The sequence below is a fragment of the Corvus hawaiiensis genome, chromosome 26 (assembly GCF_020740725.1).
Source record: "Corvus hawaiiensis isolate bCorHaw1 chromosome 26, bCorHaw1.pri.cur, whole genome shotgun sequence".
NCBI classification, from domain to species: domain Eukaryota; kingdom Metazoa; phylum Chordata; class Aves; order Passeriformes; family Corvidae; genus Corvus; species Corvus hawaiiensis.
The window spans coordinates 23268774-23295374 of record NC_063238.1 but is presented as its reverse complement, the minus strand read 5'-3'; the positions used below and the strand labels follow the sequence as shown (position 1 = coordinate 23295374).

Here is a 26601-nt window from a genome sequence, read left to right as displayed (position 1 = left end):
GCTCATAGATTGGCTTTTTTTGTTTGTTTCAAACATTATAAAATTACTAAACTATAAAATACAGCTAATCCTGGTCAGCATAAAACTGCTTGTAAATGGTACAAGGATACCGTTGCAGTTTAGACTCATGCAAATTAATTTCACAGGAAACAGGAACCACTTAACTGTGTCCAATAACAGAACCTGGACCCCATGGACAACTTTGATCCATTTGATTTTATATACACAAAAGGCTATGCTTTTGTATGTTTAAAGTCATGACTAGTTAAAAGAAAATTCATTCACGCAGGTATTGTCACTCTTCAAACAGTATGAAAAACATGAATTTCTGCTAGAACAGACAAATGAATTGTGAAAAAATAGCTATATTTGTATCCTGACAAAATCCCAGGCATGAATAACAGGATGTATCATTCTACTAGACAGTCTCAGATGATACAACATTACCTGAATCTGAAAACAGACTACAGATGGCCAGAAAAATTGAAAAATTAGGATGGCAGCCATATAATCACCAGCAGTATACTCTGAAAACTATGCCTCATTACTTAATAAACAGGATAGTACTAAAGTGGAATTCTGTCCTAAAGAAAATCAATATGAAACTAAGCAGCATATTTATCCCTAGGTGATCAGCCAGTCCATCACAAGCCACACAAGTGACTGAACGGTGACTACTGCCTCCTACTGAAAAGGGCTTTCCCTAAGTGGCAATTCCTGTTTTGGTTTGCCACCATACATTTCCTTTTTTTTTACAAAACAGATAAAAAATTAATTAATATTGAGACTTCTATTCTACTTTCTAATTTGTCTGAGAACACAAAATATTACATACTGTTTGAAGAAGACTGACATACAGAGTGACTATATTAGCTTTATTTACTTCTAAAAATAGGTTAAAATGCATGAAAAATTTGTTCCTTGTGAGAGAATGCCGGGGAAAAAAGGGAGGATTCTTCTCACAAAGAAAACAGGGAAGTTCAAATCTAAATTGCTCACTGCTCACTCACTATACCTTCAATTAATTCTTTACTGGCTTCAACTATCCTTCCCCTTTATATTTCTCGTCTTTCTCTTTAGGAAAAAAAAAAAAAAATCTTATTTTGCTTTAAAATGAAGGAAATTACAGAATCCATGTATTTATAATTGCTGTCAAGAATCAAGTTTTCCACACTACCTAGCAGGTGATGTTCCATGCAGGGAAGAAACTGTCACTAGTGCTGTTTAAAGGTAATGTTGCCACAGCATCAAACTCCTCTGTATACAAGCATCAGATGACTTAGAAGATTAGTCAAGATCAAAGAATGCAGAACCCTCGGTCTCACATCGTGTGACTAACACTGGAACTTTCGTCTCCTTGTCAGACATTTACCAAATTATCACTGTGACACATCCAATGTCCACACTGTGAGAAAGTCCAAGCATGTGCTCTCTCACACTTCTCTTTAGGGTGAGTTTAAGCCACCGTCTTGCCTTCAGTGATTTTGTCCTGCATGTATGTCAACAACCAACTATACTTGCTATTTGTGGCAAATCTATAATAATTCCTACTCAATTTATGGTTTTCTAACTTTTTTTTTCCCCAAAAATGAACCAATATGATTTCTTGCATGTGTTTTAATCTAAAGAACAGTTTGAATTTTGGACCTTTTTAATAGCACCATTTTTATTATCTCTGTAATGAATACTTCAGATTATTTTGGTCAATACATTAAATGATCAGAAATTGTGAAGTTTTGAATTAACTTTACATACCATTCAGTTATTGTTTTACTTGGATAAGAAAGCACAAATTCAAGGTAATGATTATAAAAATAATTCACAGGTTACCTTCAAAATCTTGCTAGGCAGGGTATTCAATACAGAGATTGTACAGAATGTTTATGTCTTTTAGACTATTTCACTAAGGGTAGTACAAGATGGAATAAATGCAATTCACTGAGCAGAAGAAGGTCTGATTCAGATAATCAAGCACTGTAGGCTAAAAAAGAAAAAAAGGTGGACTGAACCCCGACTTGCACTTAAAACTCATGTAAAAATTATTCTATCCCATCATGTTTTATCTTAAAACACTTGGAAAAACACCAAAAGAGAAAAAACCCCTGAACCTTGAGTCTTTAATTAATATTGATGAGAACATAGAAGAAAACCAACACTTCAAGGGTTTTGTTCGCTTTTTTCCTGTCTCACTATAACTTTTTTATTTTGCTGTTATAATTTATTTTTTCCAGAAAATAACAACAATCCCTATGAGATGTTTTCCCATTACATTTGTTCCAGCTTGGAACTCTTTCAACACTATTGATATGAAGCTTCACAGTATTCTAGTGAAATGCTTTTCCTTTCATTAACAATACAAAATATCCTTTTGTCTTGAAGCAAGGAATATTTGGAATACTATTTATGAACTTCTTTGCAGATTATTGTATTGAGTAAATTCCTCCCCAGACATATTTTATGTGAAATCTTGATATGCATGAACATCTTGTCACCTTAATTTAAGTGGTCACAAAAAACATTCAGGAAAACGTCCTTAGAAACTGGTGTTGAATCATGAAGTGCTCACACAGCTATAGGATACAACTTTCCATTTTTTTCCCTACATAGTTTGCATGCTTGTGGGCATCAAAAATCAGCAGGAAAACCCAGTTTCTTCCTAGCAAAAAGGAAGTACACTTTGAATCTGTAATTTCAAGTCTGGTTTCACTATACTAAGAATTCTTTACCTTGTCAGTTTAGTATATATCTTATTTAACATGTTTGTTCATCTTTCTCAGCTACATAAGTCCAAACATTTATTGAAGAGACACTTCATTGTAAAAAAAAATTTTCCTATGTATGTCAAAGAGAGACTACAAACACTTTTTTCCCCTTTAATTTTGTATTTGCAGAATCTAAGCATGAAGATCTCTTCAAAAAACCATTTTCATTGCAACAATCAGTTTGAAACATTCTTTTTTTCCTTGTAATTCTAGGTGAGAAACTAAAGGTCACATCTTTACAGAAAAACAGATTTTCCTTTGTCTCCTACTTCTTAATTTTCCCTTTTCACATTCTAAGGACATTACAAAGATTGACATGAAATGCAATTCTTCCTTATCAAAACTTTGTGAGCTTTTAGGTAGTGGAAGTTGTTGTCTTTTACAAATTCTTCTGGGATGTACAAGGCGCAGTCTCGATTTGAAACACACAGAAGTGGCCTCACTCTGCAGGAATGAAAGCATAAGACATCTAACTCCAGTGACACAAATTAGAGCTACTTTGAGGACCTAGTTGTGGTGTGTGCTTAGAAACTATGGCTTTCTTCAATCCTTCTCATCTGTGAAAACGCTTCTCTGGATATATTCCATTGTTTCCAAATCCACAAAACAAACTCAGTGAGAATAACCAAGCCTAATTTTAAACTAAACCCTTGTCAAGTTGCTTGAGAATCTAAGTGTTTCAAATCTAATTAATCCAAATTTTGTTACTTTCTCTTTGCTTTGCTTCTTCATTTCTGGTATCTGAAACTATACATTTTGTAACCTAATTAGAGGTTTTATAATAGCTTACTCTTTGAAATGTACAATCATTAAAAAAAGGAAGCTACATTTACTGATTATTCATGCAAAAATGCAGTTCACACATCCCAGGTCATGAGATTGTTGCTAACGATTTTATCAATAAACTGAACTTTTTAATTCCAGCTGCAATAAATTTGCGATTCTTCAATTGCAGTGGTGAAGATCCACCAGAAAAGCATCTCATAGCACAGGATATCAAAGTTATGGTACTGTATGCTGCGTGACCTGCTATTCCCTAGAATGAAAGCTCAAAGCTCTAAAACATGGGCAGAACTGAGCAGGTACACAAGATCTGAGCAGTAATTGTGCAAGCTACAAAAACCTCCAAATTCTCTGAGAAATATTTTATCAGTTTGCACTTCAATACCTACTGTTTCTGAGCCATTACTAATACCATAGACTAAGTTTGCTCTGTTTCCACTCATTACAACAAATATCAAATGCATAATGAAAAAAGTTTTTAAACCCGCAGGAAGTTATCTTTACACAGCATTAGCTTTTTTAATGTGCCAACACATTTTAGGATATCAAGATATACCTAAATTCAACTGATTTATTTAAAATACAAAAACCAAGACTGCTTTGGCTCTTTAACACTGATTACCTTAGATTTCAGTAATTAAAAGACAAAAGATAAACATCTTCTTCAAAAGAAACTTGCAAATGGGAATGCCAGCTTCTCAAAGTTTCAACTTACTAAAAATACTTCCGATTACACAAGCGTTCCATAAGAATACTAACCAGTCAACACAACATCTGTGCAACATGTGCATCTGCCATTTCACACTTTGACTGTCTGGCTTCTTAAGTAGTATTATCTGGAACTTGTTTTACCAGTTTTCTGACTGTGATTTTTCTCTAAGCAAAATACAAATGGAAAACAAATTTCTGCTTGTTTTCAACAAAAACAAATTTTTTTTCATTCTTCACACAAGTAATTAATAGCCTTGACTAAAGTGTAATTAAATTGCTCATCACTCAAGAGGTTACTCTGCTAAAGTATCATCAGTCAGAAAAAATGCTATAAAGTCCATTAGCTATCATTCCTTCAAATTTTGTGTGATGCAATTGTAATGGCAATTTTGTACATATATCCTGCTGACCATGTTCTTTATCTTACAGTGAAGTTACAGCAACAGCAGAAGGTTTGTGAGATTGTCATAAACAAAAATCAATTACAAGAGAACATAACGGTCCTACTGAGTTAAAGATCTTTTTAGACTCCTGTTCTCTAAAAGCAGATATCAGTGGATGCTTTGAGAAAAAAAACCATAATTAAAGAAAGCACAGAGAAATGCTTCTTCAGCATACTCTTCCAGACTTCCTGAGCCAACATATTACAGGGCTTTAAAACTTATCAGAAAAGCTTTTTAAAGCCTCCTCTGCAGCAATAGAGAATCACACATTCTGCAAATGTTACTGCAGTATGTCTAATGTGACAAATTAGTACACAGTCAGATTCAGCCAGGCTAGGGAGGAATCAGCTGCTATAGATGAGTTTTATATGCCTTCTCCCTTTTGGACGCTTCTCAGCTATTAATTAGTTCACTCTAAGGGTGTGTTGTTTATTACTCAATCAAGCATTTGCTTAACTTGTTTGGGTATCTAAGCAGGTAAGAGCTATACTTCTCCCAACCTTTCCCATTATTTGGATGAGTATAAGTAACATGTCTTTTCACTTTGAAATATCCAATATTTATATTAGTTAGACTCCAAATGTAATTTTTGTGGTAAAATAACAAAATGCCAAAGTTGAAACAACTTTTGCTCCCCCCTAATATTAGTATCATTTATTCAGGAAGCTGCTGGGTTGTTGCTGCAATTTATCAGAACTCAGGGGTTTGCCCTATGGAACATGTCAAACCTGTTGGCGGGGTTTACTCAGTGATTGGCCATGAGCCAGGTCTAGAAGCAAAGTATCACCTGCCAAGCTGACAAACACTGCTGCAGCCAGTACTTGTGCAGCCTAGGCAGAGTACTCAAAGGTCAAATACCTAAAAGCAGGCTTTAACAAAGCAGAAAACATTAGCCAGCAGGCCATGCCTAGAATTTCTGAAAGAAAGCAAAGATCTGCCCAAACCAGGTTTCCCCCGTTTTGCTCAACACTTCCCCCAGGTGAATGACAGCTTGTGCCCATTGCCTATTTGCTCTGACTGCAAATTATGCTTGAAATATGCATCAGCTTTGAAGAAAAATTCCAATCAGACACTTCAAGTGTCAGATCATTCTTTGTGGGATTGTTTTGCCAGCACATGTGAGTCCATACTTCATCAGCTCAGTTGTTAAACATAGTTGCTCCTGCACTTTAAGAAGTTTTTCTCATGTATTTTGTAGAGGAAAATAACTTCTTAATCATCAAATTTTGCAGGACCTACTGTAGTCTAATGGCTAACAACACATAAATACAATAATAGCAAGTACACTGAAGAACTTTGGAAGGTTTGTTCATTGCTTAGGCAGGAATAAAAGAGTGCCAGCCAGGGGAAAAAGAGGTCTGAGAAGGATCCAAAGGGACAATTTTTTCATTTCTGTTTAAATTGTGAGAAAATATTTCCATATTTTCAAAAACTGAGTGAGTGCTGCATTCCTCACTGCAATTAAAAACTTGAAAATAACCATGATTCAAGGAAAAGATGATGAGTTTGGCTATTATTCTTTCAAGAAAGAGTTTATGCTATTTTTATTAGTATATTTGCTACCTATCTGAATTTCAGACTGCATAGGATAGCTATGGACTTGTAGCCTATGGAAACATGCATTTGGGCTAACAGAAAATAAACAAACAAGACTATATAACCTGAGAAACAGGGATGAGGTGAAATGAGCACTCTCTGAATGGCAGGTCTCAGATGGGTGTCATCATTGGCACAGGGTTTAACTAGGCCTTTTACTAGTGGTGTCTCCCAAGGGTTGATACGGGATCCAGTCTTGTTTAACTTTTCTCCTCTGACTCGGATGAAGGGGCAGATGCCTCCTCAGCAAGTTCACTGATGGCACAAAGCCAGGAGGAGCAGCCAATATCCCAGAGACCTGTGCAGCCCTTCAGAAGGGCCTAGACTGGTTGGAGAGATGGGCAAAGAAGAACCATCTGAAACTCAACAAAAGCAAATGCAGATCCTGCACCTGGGGAGGAATAACCCCAGGCACCAGTGGGGGCTGACTAGTGGGGCCCTCTATTCAGCTCTGGTGAGGCCTCACTTGGTGTGCTGTGTCCAGTTCTTGGCTGCTCAGTACATGAGAGATGTGGAGCTTCTGGGGTGAGTCCAATGGAATGTTATGAAGATGATGAGGGGGACCTCAATTAAGAGGAAAGGCTGAGGAGCTGGGCCTGTTTCAGAATGACTTAAGAGACAACTGAGAGGGGACCTTATCAGTGTGTATCAGTATCTAAAGGGAAGGTTTCAAGAGGATAGAGCCAGGCTTTTCCTGGTGCTGCTGAGCAATAGGACGAAAGGCAATGGGCAGTGTGATGCACAGGAAGTTCCACCTGAACATGAGGAAGAACTTCTTTATTGTGCAGGTTCACTGGAACAGGCTATCCAGGGAGCGTATGGGATCTGGAGATAGTCAAGAACGGTCTGGACACAATCCTGTGCCATGTGCTCTGGAGGACCCTGCTTAAGCAGGGAGGTTGGACCAGAGAATCCACTGTGCTCCCTTCCATCCTTATCCATTCTGTGACTGATCCTGTGATGGAGGGGATAAGGAGAAATATACCATAGGAAACAGAAAGTGAGTGAACACTTTTGATAGACATCCTCTGGAAAATATTTCAGATGTTTCAAGTTGCCTTGAATTTTAAAAGTAATCCTCTTCATCTAGAGCCATAATCCTCACAGAGATATTGTGAAGAAAAAGTAAGCATTTCAAAGCACCTTTTATGTTTTTCAAGGAAGATACAAAGTAACTGTACTTTGCATTCAATGCCTCCAGTGTAGATAGTTATTAGACAGGGACATTCTTTATGACAAATTGAAACAAATTATTTTTTTATAAATCAATATTTTTTCAAAAGTCTAGCCTTAATCTCAAGCTTATTGGGAAGTAGAAGTTGGTAATGTGCTCAGTAGCCATATTTGAGGAGTGTAACATTCACTGACTTGCAGTAAGATATGTTATCCATGCATTCCTACATGGTCAGCAGCAGACCAAGATGTGTGTTGGTTTGTGTTTAATTTCTTTTTCAAAGAGGAGTTCTTGTGTTTTCTGCTTCTAAATGATAGTATGACAAATAAGTCTTGCCAAAAATCTCCAGGTGGTAAGTGATGGACACGAGGAAATACATTTGCCAGATGAAGAAATGAACTCCTTGAAAATTCACCTGTTTTATCACTGATCAGCAGTAAAATGAGTTATCATTTATACTGGAAATACTTTTACCAGAATATTAAAAATTCTTCTAAGAAGGAGGAAATGTGGCCCTTTTATTAATATTTCACCTATAATATTAGATGTATCACTGAGCAAAATCAGAACATTAACTGCACTTCACTCTTATATTTGTATTTAATTTCCTAGCACTCCTGTTTCTGTTCTCCATGTGTAGGTATTACATGTTCTTCTTCTAAGAATTTGGCATATACTAATTTTGAAAAAGTGAATAATTACAAAAAGGCAGCAACATTCTTTTCCCCTCCGGTAATCTATCAAACACCACATATGTGTCCTTACTCTAAAGCTGTCAAGTAGATCAAAGCAATATTCTTTGCAATAATAGACTATACCTTATGAAGAAGTCAGTACAATAGGTCCACTGTACATCAAAGATTTATAAAACAGTATAAAGCTAGGGTTTATAATAAGTAAAAACACAGCACTGGAGACCTGGCATGAAACTTTTTACAGAATATTAAAACACTTGAAGAAAAAAGAGATTTACCCATAAATCATCACTTCCTTTTTTTTTTTGTCTACACTAATCTTTACGGCATTGCCCTGTAAACCACCAAATACAGTCCATTTGGAAATCACACTTTTAAAGTTTAAACAAGTGGTTGCTATTTTGATGACTGTCATTCCTTACCCCAATGTGATTGCCTCCTGTGATGAGATGATAGATTCTGAGGACAGAATACTAGATAATGTATGCTTTGCCATTAGCAAAGTTGACTAAGCTTAAGCAGTCTTCCACAGCTGACTTTTTTTTCAAAAAATTAAGTGTGAACTGAATGGATGGACTATGAGGTGGGTAAAAACCAGACTGGACCACTAAAATCAGAAAGTAAAGTAAACGTTCCAAAGAATAGCTAAACTCCAGTTACTGACTGACATTCCTCAAGGTTTGATCATGTTTAATGTCTTTATTAAAGACCTCGGCAATGACACAAAACATATCCAAAGAAAGATGACACCAAACTGGGAGGAGCTGTTGATACACTGAGGGGTAGGGCTGCCATTCAGAGGGGCATTGACAAAATGGAGAAATGGTTTAACATAAACCTCATGAAGGACAAAGGTAAACACAGAGTCCTGGACCTGGATGTGGCACTTGCCATGGTCTAGCTGACAAGGTGATGATCAAAGGTCGGACTCAATGATCTCAAAGGTCTTCTCCAACCTAAATTCTGTGAATCTGTGAGATGGTAAAATCCCAAATCAAAAACTGGCTGGAGGCCAATGCTACACAACAGCTTTGTAGAAGCAAACCCAGGAGTCCTGGTGGCCAGCAACTTAAACACATGATAGGAGGATGTCTCCGTAGTGTGGGAGACTGAGCATTTACTAGGAAGCATTACCAGCAGCACAGCCACTGGATGAGAGGTGAGATGATGTGATACTTGCAAGTGAACATCTTGAGTACTGTCTTTAGCTTTGAGCTCAACAGCAGAAGAAAAAGACTGACAAACCTGAATGGGCAGGGGATCATCAAGAGGATTAAAAGGTTAAAGGAATTTATAAGGAGAGGGTGAGAGGGCTGGGTTTTTTCAGACAGAAAAAGAAAAGGATAAGGATGATGGTGGGGCATCAAATTACTGTTTCCAGTTACTTAAAGTAGGGCTATGAAGAAGATTGAGTCAGACTGTTCTTGGAAAGGTATTGTGAAATGTTAAGAGGCAATGACTGAAAGTTTTATCAAGCAAAATTCTGAATGGATATAAAGACAAAAATATGCCAAAGCAAGCGTAATTAAGCACAGGACAATTATCCAGATGGTCACTCCTCTGAGGTAAAGAAAGATCTGCTTGAACAAAATGCTGAAAAGCCTAGTCTAGCTGGCACATTAGTCTTCTTTTGAGCAAAGGAATGGTTTCAAGAAGTGTCTTCAACCTAAATTACATTTTGATTCTTGCAATGAAATAATATGGAGGTGTGGAGTATGAAAAGCTATGTGCAGACTCCTGATTTCATTCACTAAGATAAAAAAAGCAGCATACAATCAGTGTATTATGTTTCTTTTGGTTGACTAAAGAAGAACCATGAGAATAATAATAAATGTGCATACATTAGAGGGTGGGGTGGCTTCATTTAGGCACATAGAGCTACACAATACTGAAGAAGAACTGGACAAAAAGTACCAACCAATGCACTTACATTTTCAGTACAGTAAATGCAGACGTAGTTGTATGACTTACTAAAGAGAAGGCAAACACCTTGAGCCAGAAATATTCCCATTATTCATTACAGGAGACTTCAGTGATGCAAGGGAGTTATGAATAAAGAACAAATAAGTATCTCAGGATGTATTCTGCAAAAGGCTTTCTGAAATTTTGTAGCAAATTCCTTTTAAGTTTGTACAGTACAAGTAAGTCATGCAGCCCTTCTGCACAAAGCCAACTCAAAATTTAAATTCTTGGCATCCATTCAAATCTTTTGATTCTGTCCATTCCACTGACAAGGAGAAAACAGTACTCTAGAAATAATTTATTGAAGATATTACTATATATAATTTACAGTATTCATCTCCAAAAGAGGCCCTGTGTCTGCAAAGTATCCAAGAAAAAGAAAAATACACTTCATTTCTTCTCGTCATCTTTCATGCTTCCAAATGTTAATGAAACAATGCCCCTTATTTATCTCTATCATTGTGAAGGGATAAAGGAGTGGGGGGTGATGTGATGCCTAGATCAACACAAACAAACAGCTTCTGGGGTTTTGACAGGGTGAAGAGAGAGAAATGTAAATAGTTTGGCTAGTCTAGAGAATTCCTCGCTTCCACCCAGACTCACGTGCAATGCTGAAACTGTGAGATTCAGGAAAGGAAGGAGAAAATCTTCTCCGGTCTTCCATTAGCCAGATTCTTGGAATAGTTGACTGTGTCTTGCTCAGTAACTCTTTCCCTAACTCTTGTTCTTATTTGTGGAGGTACCTCAATATGTCCAACAGCCATTCCAGTGGAATTTGTCATGTATTAACTCCTACTATCTTAAAGATGCTGTCAGCCTGACTAGATTCCAGGTTTTGAAGATAAGAAATACATATTTTTTCTTAGGGCAAAAGTTTTCCCTATCCTTTCTCTTTTCTTTTCTTTTTTTTTTTTTTTTTGTGTCATCCCAGAACTGTAAAATTTAAACCTAGCAGTCTGTCACAGTGATTGGCTTTCAATACAAACTGAGGTATCAAGTCCCAGTAATAAAGAATGACAAAATTCAAGAGACGGCTGCTGATCACTAATATTCCAGACAAAAAGGAGAGATTAACTGTTCAGATGAAGGATCCCCCATGATGTACCCATCAACATTATTGCTAAAGAAGTATGAAAATATTCAGAGGTGAATTGAATGTTAGGGACCTGAGAGAAGAAAATTAATGTGAGTAGTGGTTACAAGGCACAGAAAAAGTTTTATAGTTTACTAGCTTTAGTGAAGGACAGTGTAGCATGTGAACTCACAAGAAAATACACAGATTCGATAAAAGTTCAAGTTCAACATCAAATAACCTCAAAAACCTACTTTACAAAAATTTGTTTCCTTCATCATTTACATAAATCTCCTTGTGCATAAGATGTTGTGGAACCACTATAATGAATAATAGCATTTACTGAATAATATTCTTGTTCAAATAACTCATTCTATTCTTAAATCAATGTCAGAATGCATTTTGAAACTGACCACACAAACAACAAAAACCATGTATTTCAATTACCTACACAATTTTTTCTAGATGGTACAACACCTACTCATAGCTACAGTACTTTGCAGATGGATTTTTTAAAAATCCAGTTGCAAACCAGGGAAAAACCTACCTCAGTGGTGCTACTGGAAGGTTCCAGTCCAACCATATTGGCTTGTACCAGCTGCTGAAGAAGTTGTACTTGAGCCACATTGAGGAAGAAGTCCAAATTTGTTGTCACATTCACTTCCAAAGAATGACCACACACCAAAATTTCCTGTGAAATTAAGGGGAAATACTAGGTAATAGCTACTGGGAAAATAAGCTTCTATATAACTGTATTGTGGTTCTCCACTGTAGTCAATACTTAGCATTATATATAGTATAAATTTGGTCTTTTTAGGAAGAAACTGGTGTGTCACGCTTCTGAAGGATGTGGCTGCTTCTTTGCACAGCTTTCAACAGCATAACTGTTAAGGCAAACTTTGAAAGAAAAGCATCTCATGCACAAGGCCTTGTTTCCATCTCTTGCTAGTATCAGTGGGCTGTCAGAGTGTCCTTGGCAATGATTCCAATTCTCCTTTCCTTCCAAGAAAAGGATGTACTTTTTTTTTAAATTTAAACATAAACTCTGCTTGATTTATAATGATATCATGTGTTGGAACTCACTGATAGCCAATCTAATTGATTTCTCTTTCCCTGTAAGCCATTCTTAATACCTTGGCAACACTAGCTGGATAGCCACTGTTTTATTGGTGTTGTCTAGCACAAATAAAGATCTTCACCACTGTTGGCAAGAAATAAAGAGATGAAAAACAGAACCCGTGCAGAAGGGGAGAAGAACTGCTCTGTCTCATGAGAAGCTTTAACAATGCTCAAGCTCTAATCTAAACTAGACCTCTCCCTTCATGATGGAATGTCATCCAGGGAATAGATAACAAGAAGAATGTATGTACAGAAAACACTGAAATTCTTGAACATAAGCATTAGCAAAGCTCAGATTTTTTTTTTTTACTTGAATAATTTCTACGCATCCTAGCCACACTGGGGCTTTCTATTTCTTTTTTGCATTAAATAATTTTCCATCTGCCCTTTTGATGACCCTTTACACAAAATATGAAACTTGATTTCTTCTTTCTATGCCCACTAGCTATTGTTTTCCAACAACGTATACCTACTGCATGTTGCAATACACATCTACTATCTTTACACTCCTGTACCAATTTTACTCTTCCCAGGAGGTAGCTTTTAAGAGAATTTATCCTTATGAGATGACAAAAATTTTCTGATATTTTTCCCTATATAAAATGTTCTTGAGTTATGAACTAATGCCAAAAAGTGAGCCAATACCTTTTGTGTGTAACTTGCTTCACAGACTTATCGTGAACAAGCTTAACAACACACCAGCAAAAGTGATTGTTAAATCTGAGTGCCTGGAATTACCCCATAGCAAAGGCAGTGAAATGGATGCTTAGTGGCAGCTTGGGGTCTTGGAAATTTGGCTAAGAGAACTCAGCTTAACTTTCTTATTATAGATAGTCCATAGATTGCATTTTCAGGTTTCTTTACAAGAAGCTTGTGAATACAATGTATTGTTATGTTGCGCCTCTTCTCAACACCTTTCTATCACAAACTTTTAAAAAATAATCCTGGAAATCATTAAAGGATTCCCATTTTTGGTACTGAAAATAAGCTTATCTGCCTCTGGAAGGACTGCCTTTAATATTGAATGCTATACAAAAATTATTCTCCGGCAGAGAAAGAACATTTCAGCTCGTGACCTTTTTCCAGTTGGCAATTTGAAAATACACCTGAACACTTCAAATGGTGGAATGGTAAAATATGAAGATTATCCACATATTAAAAGTTATGCTATTTTTGTTGACACTTTGTACTAACCTCTGGGTGTAAATTCTCTGCTGCATCAATTTTTGTAAAAATAATCGCAGGAGCTGCAGTTATTCGAACGGTGAAATCTGTTAAAATTGGAGTTAAAATAGCTCTCCTTTCCTGATGCCGCCTTATGCTAGGAAACAAAGGGAAAGAAAAGTAAAGATGAAATTATATTGTAAATTGTTGAGAGGCAAAAACTTTCCATATTATCTTTACATTCAGTACATAGCAAAAAACTTCTTCAATACCAGTTTGGCATTTGATTGCTACCTTCATAATAATTAAATATCATTATTATAAATCATACTAATTCCAATCCTGAAGGCAGACTTCTATCTTCATTTCACAGGAAAAGTATATCTAAATATTTGCCTCTTCAACCTATCTCCAGGTAGACAAGTTTGACACTTGACATTGCTTCTTCTCCCATTTAATGCACTATACACAATAATTTAAAAAAAATGCAAACTTTATTATCAAGTTTTATTGTCAAGTTTTTATTTTTAAAACTTGCCTGTGGATGCCCTTCACTTTACAAATGGCTGTTCTAAAGCCTACATAATATTTGAATTTGTGCATTGAAAGTCTGTGCTGAAGAAATATGCACAAAACTGACACAAGAATGAAATACATGGAAAATTAAACTAGCAAATCCCATGCAACACTAGGACTCCCACATGAAATTAGTGACCATTGCCCAAGATGTTTAATACTATTTGAAAAAGCAGGGATGTCAGTCTTCCTCCACTCCTTCTGTCACTGGTTGTTCTTGGTGCTTTTTCAGCTAAATATCAACATTTACTTACCAAAAATATCTGTCATTAGACTCGATAATTGTATTTCTTTTTCATCTGGGTGTTTAGTTTTGAGGTTTTTGTTGGGTTTTTTTCCCCCTTTAACCAAACAGTAAGCCTACAAGCACAACTCTGTTATAGATGGATCACTAATCGCTTATGACAACACATTCCAAATGGCCAGAATCTTCTGGGTCAGGTCAAATAAACTATTGCCACAAAATGCCATCTGAGAGCCTCCGACAAGGGAAAAAAATGTAATGAGATAAAGATGGTGTTCAGCCTCTAAAAGAGGATACACTTCGAATTCCAATGAGACTCCTTCCATCAAGATAGTTTTGGGTTTTTTTTTACCTATTATCATTTGTAGAAACATCAAATACCCACATTTTACCAAGGTTAATTCTAAAAATCCTCTAAAATAAAGTTATAGGTCTCAGGAAGTTTTCCTACACTTACAAAATTAGCAACTATGAAATTATGCAAGTTTAAAGATCAAACTACATTGCCCTGAAGAAGAAATAAATAGATCCATGTAGAACTCTTCATCAGCATGTCAGTTACATTTCCCTATATTACCATTAATTTTGCTATCTCTAATGAAGACATGGCAGTTCAGGCATCAGCATAAATCACACAAATGAGCCAGACACATGAACTCTGCAATAAAGAATTAGTCCCTACCATCAGCTAGAGTTATCCATGTTAATATTATTAACCAATATGGTTATATGCCTGTCCATGCAGAAATTGCTTGACTGCACGTGTAATAGGTATTGAAATCTCTTGATTAAAAAGGGGTATTGAGATGCATAGTCTAGCAATGGTTCTGTAATGGATTCTGTAGGAAAGCAAACAATCTCAAATGCTAATGGTTTGTAAGCCAAGAGTTAGGCTGGAAATAAATGAAATAGATATCATAACCTGAGGTGTAATTCATTCTACTGCAAAATACACAAAATTCATACTGCAAAAGATAAAAAAATTATTTTACTGCTTAGGCTATTTTAATTTTGATGCTTCAAATGCTACTAATAATTTTTTAAGTGTCCTCTAAACATCTAGAAAAGATGGTGATCTATAAGGGAATATAAATTATACAGTGGGGGTAGGCCTTAAAGCTTTTAAATTTATTTAGGACAACAGTATGCAGAAGTTAAGAGCAGATGCCACAGAGCCAGGATTGGCAGAGCACAACTCTAATAAACTTTTGCCTCAAATAACCCTCACTGCTGAGGAAGCTGCACACTACCCTAAGAAGTGTGCAGTTTGCCTAAGAGTAAGCCAGTTAGTGAGCGGAGAAAACTGCCATCTTACCTTAAAAGTGTTAACATTTTGGTCAGCTATAGCTCTGTTGATCTCTAATAATGGCTTTTAAAGTAAGATTAGTCTCATCAAGTCCCCAAATTAGAAGTCAGAATTGTTAATGGTTAGTGAACATCTTCAACTTGAGAATAATGGTCAGATTGTTCCTCTCCATGCCATCACCTTCATTTTAGATTTAAACCAAATGGTTTTCTACCCAATTCCTATTTCCCCTTCTCAATGGGATGAGAAAGCAATGCCTTTTTTTCAGGACAATGAAGGAGCTAAATAGCAGAACAATTCTATGAAAGAATACGCAGCTATACATTAGAAAACTTCTACTCGAAGTTTCTTGAAATGCTAGTATGTGTGATTTTAATATATGAAACAAAGCTGTAAAAGCAAGTTATTTGTTGAACCGCAAACCCTCAACTGGCTCTCTTCAATTGATCAAATTATTTTTCAGCTTATGGATATTCCCATTTCTTAATTTTCATACTTTATTCTAGTAGATACCGAGTACACTGCATCTTAAAGGACATTTTTGGTAATATATATTGATTACTGCTTTATTTTATTTCATTTTAAAAATCATACTTATGTGCTATCCCTGTCCTGCACAACTTACTACTTTCTGAATTTCTTGTGGGTGAATTTTAACCTCAGCCAAATAAAGTATTAGGAAAATAATTGTAAGTACAAACAGAAGGCAAACAGAGAACAGTAAATAATGAAGGGAGAGGATATGAGAAAGAGCATAAAAGGAACAAAGAAACAAATTCCACTTTGAATTATTGAGTCTTCCACACTGCACCTAAGTGCAATGTTAACTTAACACAGGTGTACGCCACATGAGCTTATGAAAAAACTTGATTGTGAAGAGTGTAATGATGGCTCTATGTCTGCAGCACATTCATTCTGTGGTTCATTTATGCATCTGTTATATATTTGTCTTGGAAAAAAAAGGAAAAGCTAGTATTTTTAGAGATGTTAAAGCAGTTGATCATCTACACTTAAAAGTAAGTGCATTTGAAAGACCATATGCTAACGCAAAGGAACAAGGCAGTTAAGCAACTGTGATAAGGTTTGGAGGTGCCTTAGTGCAGAATTTGGGCTTTATCTGCACAATAACATAAACTCTGGTTATGGACCACAGATCCACATTGCAAAAGCACAGGATGAAAATGGTCTCTGTCCTCAAAGGCTTACAATTTAAGTATAAGAAAAAACACACCCACAGACAAGGAAGTAAAAGTAAACCACTAAGAGCAGCATAGGCAATGCTATCCATACAGTGGCAACCTGTCTTATAGTTTTTATATTACAGTATACTAGAAATCAACTTTTTTGAAGGATTTAAAATAAAATATTGCAATAAATATGTGAATGTTTGCAGGAAATGCCTTTATCACACACAGGAGTGAGCAAGGAAGTGCCTTTTCGAAACACTGTATGTGGTCAGTCCTGGTAACTGGTGTGATGAGGTCTGATGAGCAGGGAGTGTAGATGTGTCAAAGCAAATAAGACACGTAAAGGGAAATGGATAGACAGGGGGTCTGGAAGTACTGCAAAAGCAAGGACATTTAATGATTAATATGACAAAAAATGTTGTGGGAAGAAGAGAGAAAAAAATGTGAAGAACAGAATTTTGCAATGGAAGCAACAACATTTGATTACATCAAGTCAAATCATCAGTATTTAATTATATCCAGTCAGAAGCACGTTGAAGTTATACGAGGAGGAAGGACTGCCAAAGAGATGATGTTGCCCTAATTAAGGAGATGTGATGATGTGAGATTGGATAAGCTGAGAAAATGGACAAGTAGGACTAAGTCCTACTACTATGACTCTCATGTGGAAAACACTAATCAAAACAAACAGAAAATGTGGCCACTAATAGCTAAACATAACCTAGATGTGAAATTTGGAAAGGTTTATCTTATTATTAATTATATTTTTTTCTTAATAATACCTTATTGAATCTAGACTTTGAGCCCTTATATACTTAAAAATTCATAAGGCAGGAAGAAACTTGTATACATTCAATACATGAATAACAATCAAAAGCACATTTGCACCATGTAATTTTACTAGCTACAGAAAGATGAGTCCTCATGGAGAATTTTGTGATGTGAAAAAGAAAAAAAATATATTAGCATGAAATAGGCCACAAAGTCCAAGTGTTCTCTAGTAGTGTTGAGGCATACAAAATGTCAAAAGATGTTATTTAAGACAGCATGTTAACTTGAGACTTACGAAAGATTTTTCTCTTGCAGGCTTCCCATGTAGCTGTTTAAATCAGCTAATGCCTGATATACAAATGTGTTAGGAATGTATTAGGATATCTAACTACTAATGACTAATTCACATCCTTTCATCTCTCTGAGGTGTTGCAAAGACATGTCACATGGCAGTAAAATAGCACAGCAACATTCTGAGGACCATCTAATAACCAAAATTAGATAATGAAAAAGTATAAACCACCTAGTTGTAAAGAATTACTATTTTTATATTATAAGACCTCAGGAAAGCTATTTTTTATCTTATGAAGAATGCTGTGCAGCATTTCTTTGTTGTGGATGATTATAAAAAATAAAACACCCCATCTTACTGAGAAAGGCTTTGTACAGTACGAATACAAGCACAACTTCAGGTACAACAAAAGACAGCAACTAAAATAAATTACTGAATAAAAATGCATTGCATTTTATTCCAAAAGATTCAAGGGGAATGCCCCTACTTCCTTACACAAAGATCTACAGATCATTTTTTTTCTGGTCTTTCTCATTAGAACTTGGCAAGTTGCCAAGAACTTTCCAAAAAAGCAGGAAAATGAAAACTATTCAAAGAAAAAATCTGCAGGAAACCTTTCTGAGGATCCTTGCAGTGGTATTTTGTTCAGTTTTGTACAACAGATCATTGGCTCCCTGATGTACTCCATGAGAGCTGTTCCAGATGGTGGTATGCCAAGGACAAAACTGTAACGCAGTATATTGCCACACTCAATTCATTACCACACAGAGAAGTAATGCTTTTAAGCACAATTATTATTTTTTTTAAACAAAGTTTATTCAGGCTTCAGGAAGCAGAAGTTGCTGCTGGGAGCTGTAGAAGGACTGCACAGGGATGGGGGCGAGGCCTCAAGAGAGGATATATTTCTTTATTTCCTTCAGGGCTGTTGTTTTTTCCATTGAGTGGAGGGAGAGGGAGGAGGAGATCTGCAAGCTGAAAAAGCAGTTTTCAATCAAGAAAACTTCTTTTGGTTAAGTACTCCCAGTTCCCCACATGCTGTTTGGTAAAGGGAATAAATGTGGACAGGTTTCATTTGTACATAACCTTATTAGAACTGTCTGACTGTTTCCAGTATTCTTTTTATATATTACACCATTAGGGAGCTTTTTATAACATCTATGGTGAAGTATAAACATTTCATAATGGAAAGAGTTATGATCCCGGATCCTCAGTACAGCACAGCATCTAGACAGTTTTTTCTGCAAGACTGCATGCACCCTAACAGAGTGTTCCAGTTCCCCCAGTCTCCTTGGGGTGACCTGCAGAGACACAGGAGGCATCACACCAGCATTTCACTATAGCCCTTCTTGAAGAATCTTACACTAAACACCTGTAAGTATTCAACAGCTTAGTCTTAGAATATGGTGGTTTGTTTTCCAAACTGCAATGTAAGGTTGGGGGTAAAAAAAAAGGCAACCCCTTAATATATTAAGTACTAGAAAAAGTGATGGGAAAATCTGAAGGATTTACTTTCAGTGTAAAGATTGCTAAAGCATTTAAATGATAAATTATGTCAAAAGCCTTCAGATATTTGTTTGTGTGATATCCATAGATCTCCTACTTGGTTTGGCTGGCACACAAATTTTTTAAACCAGGCCAAATTTCAACTGTAGATTAAAATACAATATAATTTATTTCAAAATTTTTGCAATTTTGATTTGAAATAATCCAGTAATGCTTTTACAAATTGGAATGGAAAGGGAATGGCTAGTATCGATGTTGAAGTTTTCTGTAAAGTAACTATGAAAAACCTGGATATAGGTTAGATTCTATACTGCCCCACATAGCACTTAAGAATTACAAAAATGAGGGAAACAGATACTTTAAACCCAGTGATCCTAATATACCATAACACTGGGTAAGAACAAACAGAAATATATTAAAACCAAACAAAGAAATTAACCCTAAAATAACTCAGCAAAAATAATTCATAATGTCCCAGGTTAAACACATCTAAGAAACAAAGAATTTTAAAAAATGGTATCACTATTAGGTTAAAGCCTAAAGCTTTTGTGGTATTTGCAGTAAATATTAAGATAAACTTAACCCTGGAAACAGTAAGCACCCTGTAAAACATCCTGCAGCCGCCCTCTTGCTGCATGCCGGAAACAGTGCCATGGATGGCAGAGTTCAGTGCAGGTTCTTCCAGTTCTCAGCACATCACTTCCACAGGTCACAAAATAAACCCAGATACAGCAAAACTGACTGCCAACTAAAAAGCAAAAATGGAAAGATCCTGAAAAAACCTTTAGTAAATGTGTAAAATTTAAAACCAAAAGGATACGAAAGCATTCATAATTTTTCTTGAAAACAAATTCAAGCTGGAATTAAAATACTGTAATTGCACACCAGAAATGAAAACCTAATGTATTTAATTAAAACTGATCTAAATTAAAACCCAAGTACAAGATTCATTCAAAAGCAATTTTAAACCAAATATACTTATTTGTATTCTAATAAAACTTCATTTTGGAAGTCTGCTGAGGAAGCATGTCCAAGCAGTTACAGGGGGGGGGAAAAAAAAAAGAAAAAGAGAACTCAAGATTGTCTGTAATAGCTGCTTTCCTTGTCCTATTAGCTTTTCAGGAATCCTACCAAATTTCCTATCTAAATCTATAACCATAAAGCTCAGACTCAACGTGTGCTGGCAGTAGGATTTCAGTCACCAATGGAAAGGAAAAGGAAAGCCAATCTCTCAGTGGCTGGTTTTGCTGTGTTAGTTTAAGTTGCAAATTGGCTGTAAGTCCTTTGGATATTAACATAATCTTATTTTTCAAGATATTCCAGTGAATGTGGAATTTTGTGACAAAGAAATTCATGGGGAACTTGTCCAACATCAAGGCCCAACTAGAAAGTCATACACATTTTTAAGGCTAAGAATTTAAAATAAAAAACATCTATGGAATTATATGAGTTTAAAAAAAAAAAATTTTAAAAAGACAGGAAGGAACCATGTGATCTTATAAATTAAGATCAGAGTCTATTTCTCTGCTAAAATTTTTATCTGTACTCCTGTGACTACTTGCCATTTTATTATTTCTTTGGTTAGAACTGCTTTTCCTGGCCTCTATTTTTCAAGGATAAACTGGAATTTATTATTGATCACATCTTTTTCCTGCATGGTCTCCTCCAGAGTGAGCTTATCTGCCCTCTTGGCCCTGAATCAATACATCACTTACAAAGCTCAGTCTGTGTGCCATTCTCATGTAACAACTTTGCTACAACTTGCCTTACTTTCAGAAAAATATGACTCCTCTCATCCCATTTTACTGAAAATTAAGCAAAAAATAGTTATTTCTGGATGATTCTGCCTGTTTTTCTACAACACTTTCAGGAACTCATCCCTAAATGCAAATAGGAATCATGTATTGGGAACCATAAAATTATGCACACATTTCATAAAAATCAGATTGTTTCTGCATGAATTAGATATAAAGGACTTTTAAATGAAAACAAATAGCTAAATGTATAGGCAAAGAGGTATCTCCTAGCAGAAATGCTTCTAAATACACAAAATTACTTTTGAAAGCTTGCTCTTGGCCATCAGACCTTATTACTGCCAGTTTGAAAAGTGAAATCTGACTGCTACACAGTCTGTAAAAATTTAGTTTTAAACTTGTATGAATTTTTAAGTATAAAAAAGTACATTAAAACGAAAATAAGAATGTCGAATCTTCACAAATTACCAATTAACTCCCCCCCCTTTATATTTGAAAACTTCAAAATTTAAAATAGCAGGCAAGTGTATGCATGCTTTGTCTTTCAACCGTGTTTAACCAGAGGGTGGGGCTTTGTGTGCACATATACAATATCCAATAAAGGAGACTCAGTTGAAATATCTCATTCTCAAAATTCATCTGGTTTTAGTTATAGAAGTGCAAAAACCAGTTCAGAATCAATAGGAAATGTTCTACTTTATCCTTCTCTAATTTAGAAATGTCTAAGCTGGTTTTACTCAAGCTCTGTAAAAATACAAACAAAAGAAGTTTAAAAACAAAGAAAAAAACACACCACCACAAAAAAACCACACCCTACACCCAAACCCCTCCACAAAACAGAACCTCCCATTCCTTATAGAGACTGAGAAGCTGAAGTCTCAGCCCTGGAGTTATTTTTATGGACAGACAGTAAGTCACTCAGAGAAGAGCTTATAATGGAAGCAAAGGCCCACAGTAACTAGACAGTAACTACAGTGGAACCACAACAGTAATATGCATTTCAAATGTGTAATCCAAAACTCTATGGAAATGTGCTTGTAATGTAAAGCAAAACCAGTACTGAATTATTTAATTCAGGTGTACCATGCATACTCTCTGTAGTGTTTGTGCTGTGTAATTTCAGAGAAGAGTAAGTTTTAAAAAAAATCCCTACCTACTAGCCATGTTCCATTCAAGTGCTGGATTTTGAGAATTTCTCTCACTCTCTGTCAAAACCCCTCCTTTTCCACTTTCCTTCTCTGGTTTCAACTGATTCCAATAAGCAGTACCGATGTTGATAGATTGAAGATCTATTTGATATTGTCTGTCTTCAACCTCTGATCCAGGGTCTCGAAGAATTCCTAGATTTAGTGCTCTCCTGTAATGTCAAGAAAAGGAAATCACCAAAGGTCAAAATCAGACCAATCAGATATTCGTTAAGATCCAAATTAACAAAATGAAAGTATCAATTTTGCCTTTTTTGTCTACACTAAGCATTATTTTAATTTCAAATCGTCAAAAATACCCATCTGCCTCTTTCCTATGGAATTCAATGGGAGATCTGCAAATGAATATATTCCTAAATTTAGCCAGATGTACCAAAGTTGATATGAGATCAATGCATTGACTTCATTGCACTTCCAATCAAGTCCATATGAGCAGCCGTGTGGGGAAGTAGGACTGATTCATATCACTGAATGGATAAAGGATGTCACATTCAAGTCCTCACAAAGAACAGCTACACATCAGTACAACCAAGATGTTCATTGTGAGACAATTGTTCCACTGTTCAAATTTATCCAAGAATAAAAATGAAAAAGAATATTCCAAGATGATGGAAAAACAATTCAATCCTTTTAGCACTGTATTTCAGCACAGTGCTTTTTAAATAAAATTCTTTGGACAAGTGAGCAAAAAGCATTTTTGAGTGAACCACATTCCTCGTGGATTCTTCTGGATTCTACTACATTCAACTTTACAAAGTATTTCAGTCTTGAGCTGAGTTTTGGAAAGTCAGACTCAACTTCAACAAAACATTCAAGAGTTATTAAATGAGCAGGGAGACCACTCAGTTTTACCACTGACCAGTAAGAGGAGTCTCCTACTACCATTTGTCTTCTGCTAATAAGCACTGAGAAATACTAAAAAAACTATCTTGCCCTTTCTACACTGGGAACAATACAGCCTTTTGTGCACTGCTCATTTGATATTATAAAAGGAATTCACCATTATATTATCACTGTATTTCAAAATAAGGGAGCAAGGGGATCTTAACTTTTTTTTCCTTCAATCTATGATCACAAATTGTAGTCCATTGACTGATTTCATATATGTGACATCCAATTTGCTGTTCTGTTCAAGATTGTTGTCTTTTGCCAGAATGACTTAGTTCACAGCTCTTGTCTTCCCAGAAAAAGTAATAATTCTGCAATTTGTGCTAATTTTATGCTAATTATCTAAAAATAAATAACTATTAAAGTAGCACATCCCAAACGGCAAACTCAGAGTACAGGTATGCAACCTACAAGTATGCAATCTGTTTCAAAGTACAATCCCAATGCTGCTTAAATCCAAATACAGTTGAAACTGCTAATACACTGCCATTGTCACCAATGGAGTATGTTAGCAATTAAGAAAATTAAGTAATTAATCATATGTACCCACAGAGGCATGTGGATGACAGGAAAGCCATTTTGATCAAGTCACTTCTGGTGAGGCAGTGTGATGGCATGGTTCAGTAGTCCCTATAACTTTCTTAAGTGCTTAGTAGAAACACACTGAAAATCTATTATGTCAGTAGTGGTATTTCAAAATCAAATGTGGTTTCTTAAAACTTAATAATGTGTTTGTCAACTTTCCACATACCTAACCACAACCACTGTGCCTTTTATTATTCTTTTAAAGGCATTATTTTGTCAATATGAATGCAGTTTAAAAAAAAAAAAAACCCACCATGGTAGATTATTGTATGATCCAATATCTATTTATATACTTTGTCTAGTACAAGTAAATACTGGGATACATGTTTTGTGAAATACTACTTTAAATAAAGCACCAAATTACGTATTTTAGGAAATCTGCTTATGTATATAAAACAGAATATGATACTAATTTCACGTGCATAATGGACTGCTCTTTCTCGTACTTCACAGTGAGCATTTTTCATTTCTTCTTCTATGAGCAGCTTGATAACGTGCAATAGATTCACCTAGATATTCCTTAGACCCATTCAGATCTTGTGAACCAAATTCCTTGAGCACAATGTGTCTGTATGAGCTGATCTGAAACTCCCCATTGTGATGATGGCTTTCTTACCCTCACAAATTTACTTATTTAAACATAAACCACAACAAAATCACTCTTTGGCAAACATCTTCAGGTGCAGCAAAACATACAAGGGTATTATTTAAACACAAGGTACAAGTGTATTGCTTTGCTGGTGTAACATTCGTCCACTGTATCTTTTTCTTTTTTTTAATGTACTTTGGGATATTACAGACTAATAATTCAATATTTTCATGCTGATATAAAAGTTCACATTTGCATTTTGTTCCTACTATTAGCAATCTCCTATATGTAATACAAAACTCTTCTTCTGATGCCTCAGACATACTTTTGAAATCCAAGCAAACAAACTGTGTTTCTATAGCTGACCCATTTCAAGAAACACATCTTTTGCACACACATGTAAAATACAAAGGTTCGTAATTAATGCCTTGATGTTTTGACAAAGCTCATTATAGCTTTCAGAAAGTACATCATGCCCTTTTTATACAAGGATCAAAATTTAGCCTTTTCCCAAACAAGTAATATATATACAGGCATTTACATAAGCCCTCATTTCTGGTCTTCCATGTCAAAAATTTACCTAAGCATGCCTCCAATTTATTAGTTGTATACCTCCTAGAAGGATAAAAGTATGTTAAACCACAGCAAAACTGGCCTAATCTTAAGCACGCATGCTTTGTTTGAGCTCTGCAGTCTCTGAAATCCTTGCAGCAAATACATTCAGGAAAACAGCGTAAGCCAAATTCATGACTTCTCTATCTCCAGCATAAGTGATGTTTTATCAGCTGAAATGTACGGTAGGGGTTGTGATTTTAATTGCTTCCCTCTTCTGAAAACAACTTCACTATCTTATCTGAACCTTTCCGCAGGTGGTGTAGAATACAACAGTTGGTCAATAATACAGTAAGATCACAAGCAACCGAAGACGATCATAAGCACGTAACAGGAAACACAGGTTTGAAGTTTTTCCTTTTTAAAATTGATTTAGTCTGGGTCAGGCTTTTTGTATGTTTATTTAAGAAGCAATTCATGTTGAACCAGTTACTACATGCTGCTGAATAAGCATAATTCTTAGACCCACTGTAAAGAAGTTAAACTTATTCGCTTACAGCTCATCTCAGACCTACAAAAACCTACATAAGCCAGGAAAATGGCAGTTAAAGACTATAAATTATGTACTAATTAAGAAATATTTGCAGACTTTACATGAAACAGCTAATTTTTATTAGTACTTACTGGATCTCTGTATGCACTGATTTCTGCTTCCAAGCAGAGAGATGACAAACCTATCTACCCAAATTTCAATTATTAAAGGTTTTTTCTGGTGGTTAAAGATACTTCCTATCCTAACTTAAAAAGGAAACAGACAGTAAGCTTGGATGAATATATACTCTCTATTTCACAGCAGTAAAACCTGTGGCACACATGTAAAAGGACCCCTTCCTCTTCTGCTTAAGCTTCTGAAGTCCCAGGCTAAATCTAGTCTGAAAGCCCCTCATCGATGCATGAGATGTGACAGAATACTGTAGAAATCACAGCAGTATTTATCACTGACCTAATGCACCTTAACTGCCTTTTCCCCAATTCAATTTAATAAAGCTTCCTCCTTGAAAAGCTATTGAATGTATTGTACCAAACAGGGAAATTGAAGCGAGTGTTTCTTAGGGACACAATGGACTCCATCTGGAATGACATGCTATAGATGTTAAGAAGGGCACAGAACAAAAATGTGTTAAACCGAGACAATCTATGACAACAACACTGGCCTTTGAGAATGCTAAGCTTCTCTAAGTAAAACCTCAGACAGTAATCAGCTTTTCAAAGAAAGGCAACTACAGTTTTTGGGTTTTTTTAATTATACCAAATAGATGTGTTTTTATCACAGACAAGTTAACACTTGAGCCCTTGGGAGAGAAACAGAACTGCCCCAACATCATATATCATGATATACATCATGATCTTAGTACTAGAATAAAAAAATCCTGTAGCATGACTTCTCATGATGGAAGTCCTGGATGTGCCTAAATTTGGAGATATTAAAAACACTTATTTGTGAGGAAGATGGAAAGAAGAATGAGAAGTTAAGCAGAAAGAAAAGGAGAGCACAGTACTGGGCAAGAGGAATAATTATGGAACCTGATCACTGAAGCTGAAATTAAAGAAAAGCAGCAGATAAGAACATTCTGATGTTGCAAGAAGAGAGGAGGAGACATCTTAGGC

At 35.7% G+C, this 26601-nt stretch overlaps 1 protein-coding gene across 4 annotated transcripts in view; it reads right to left on the bottom strand.

Moving 5' to 3' along the window:
• Positions 1-26601, bottom strand: part of VPS13B (vacuolar protein sorting 13 homolog B) — a 438036-nt gene that overhangs the window by 131108 nt on the left and 280327 nt on the right. For all 4 annotated transcript variants that reach the window (XM_048287162.1, XM_048287160.1, XM_048287161.1 and 1 more), the window contains 3 exons: positions 22268-22471; positions 13512-13638; positions 11746-11889 (listed from right to left, as the gene is read on the bottom strand). In XM_048287162.1, coding sequence (XP_048143119.1) covers positions 11746-11889; positions 13512-13638; positions 22268-22471 — 475 coding nt within the window. The remainder of the gene's footprint in view (positions 1-11745; positions 11890-13511; positions 13639-22267; positions 22472-26601) is intronic.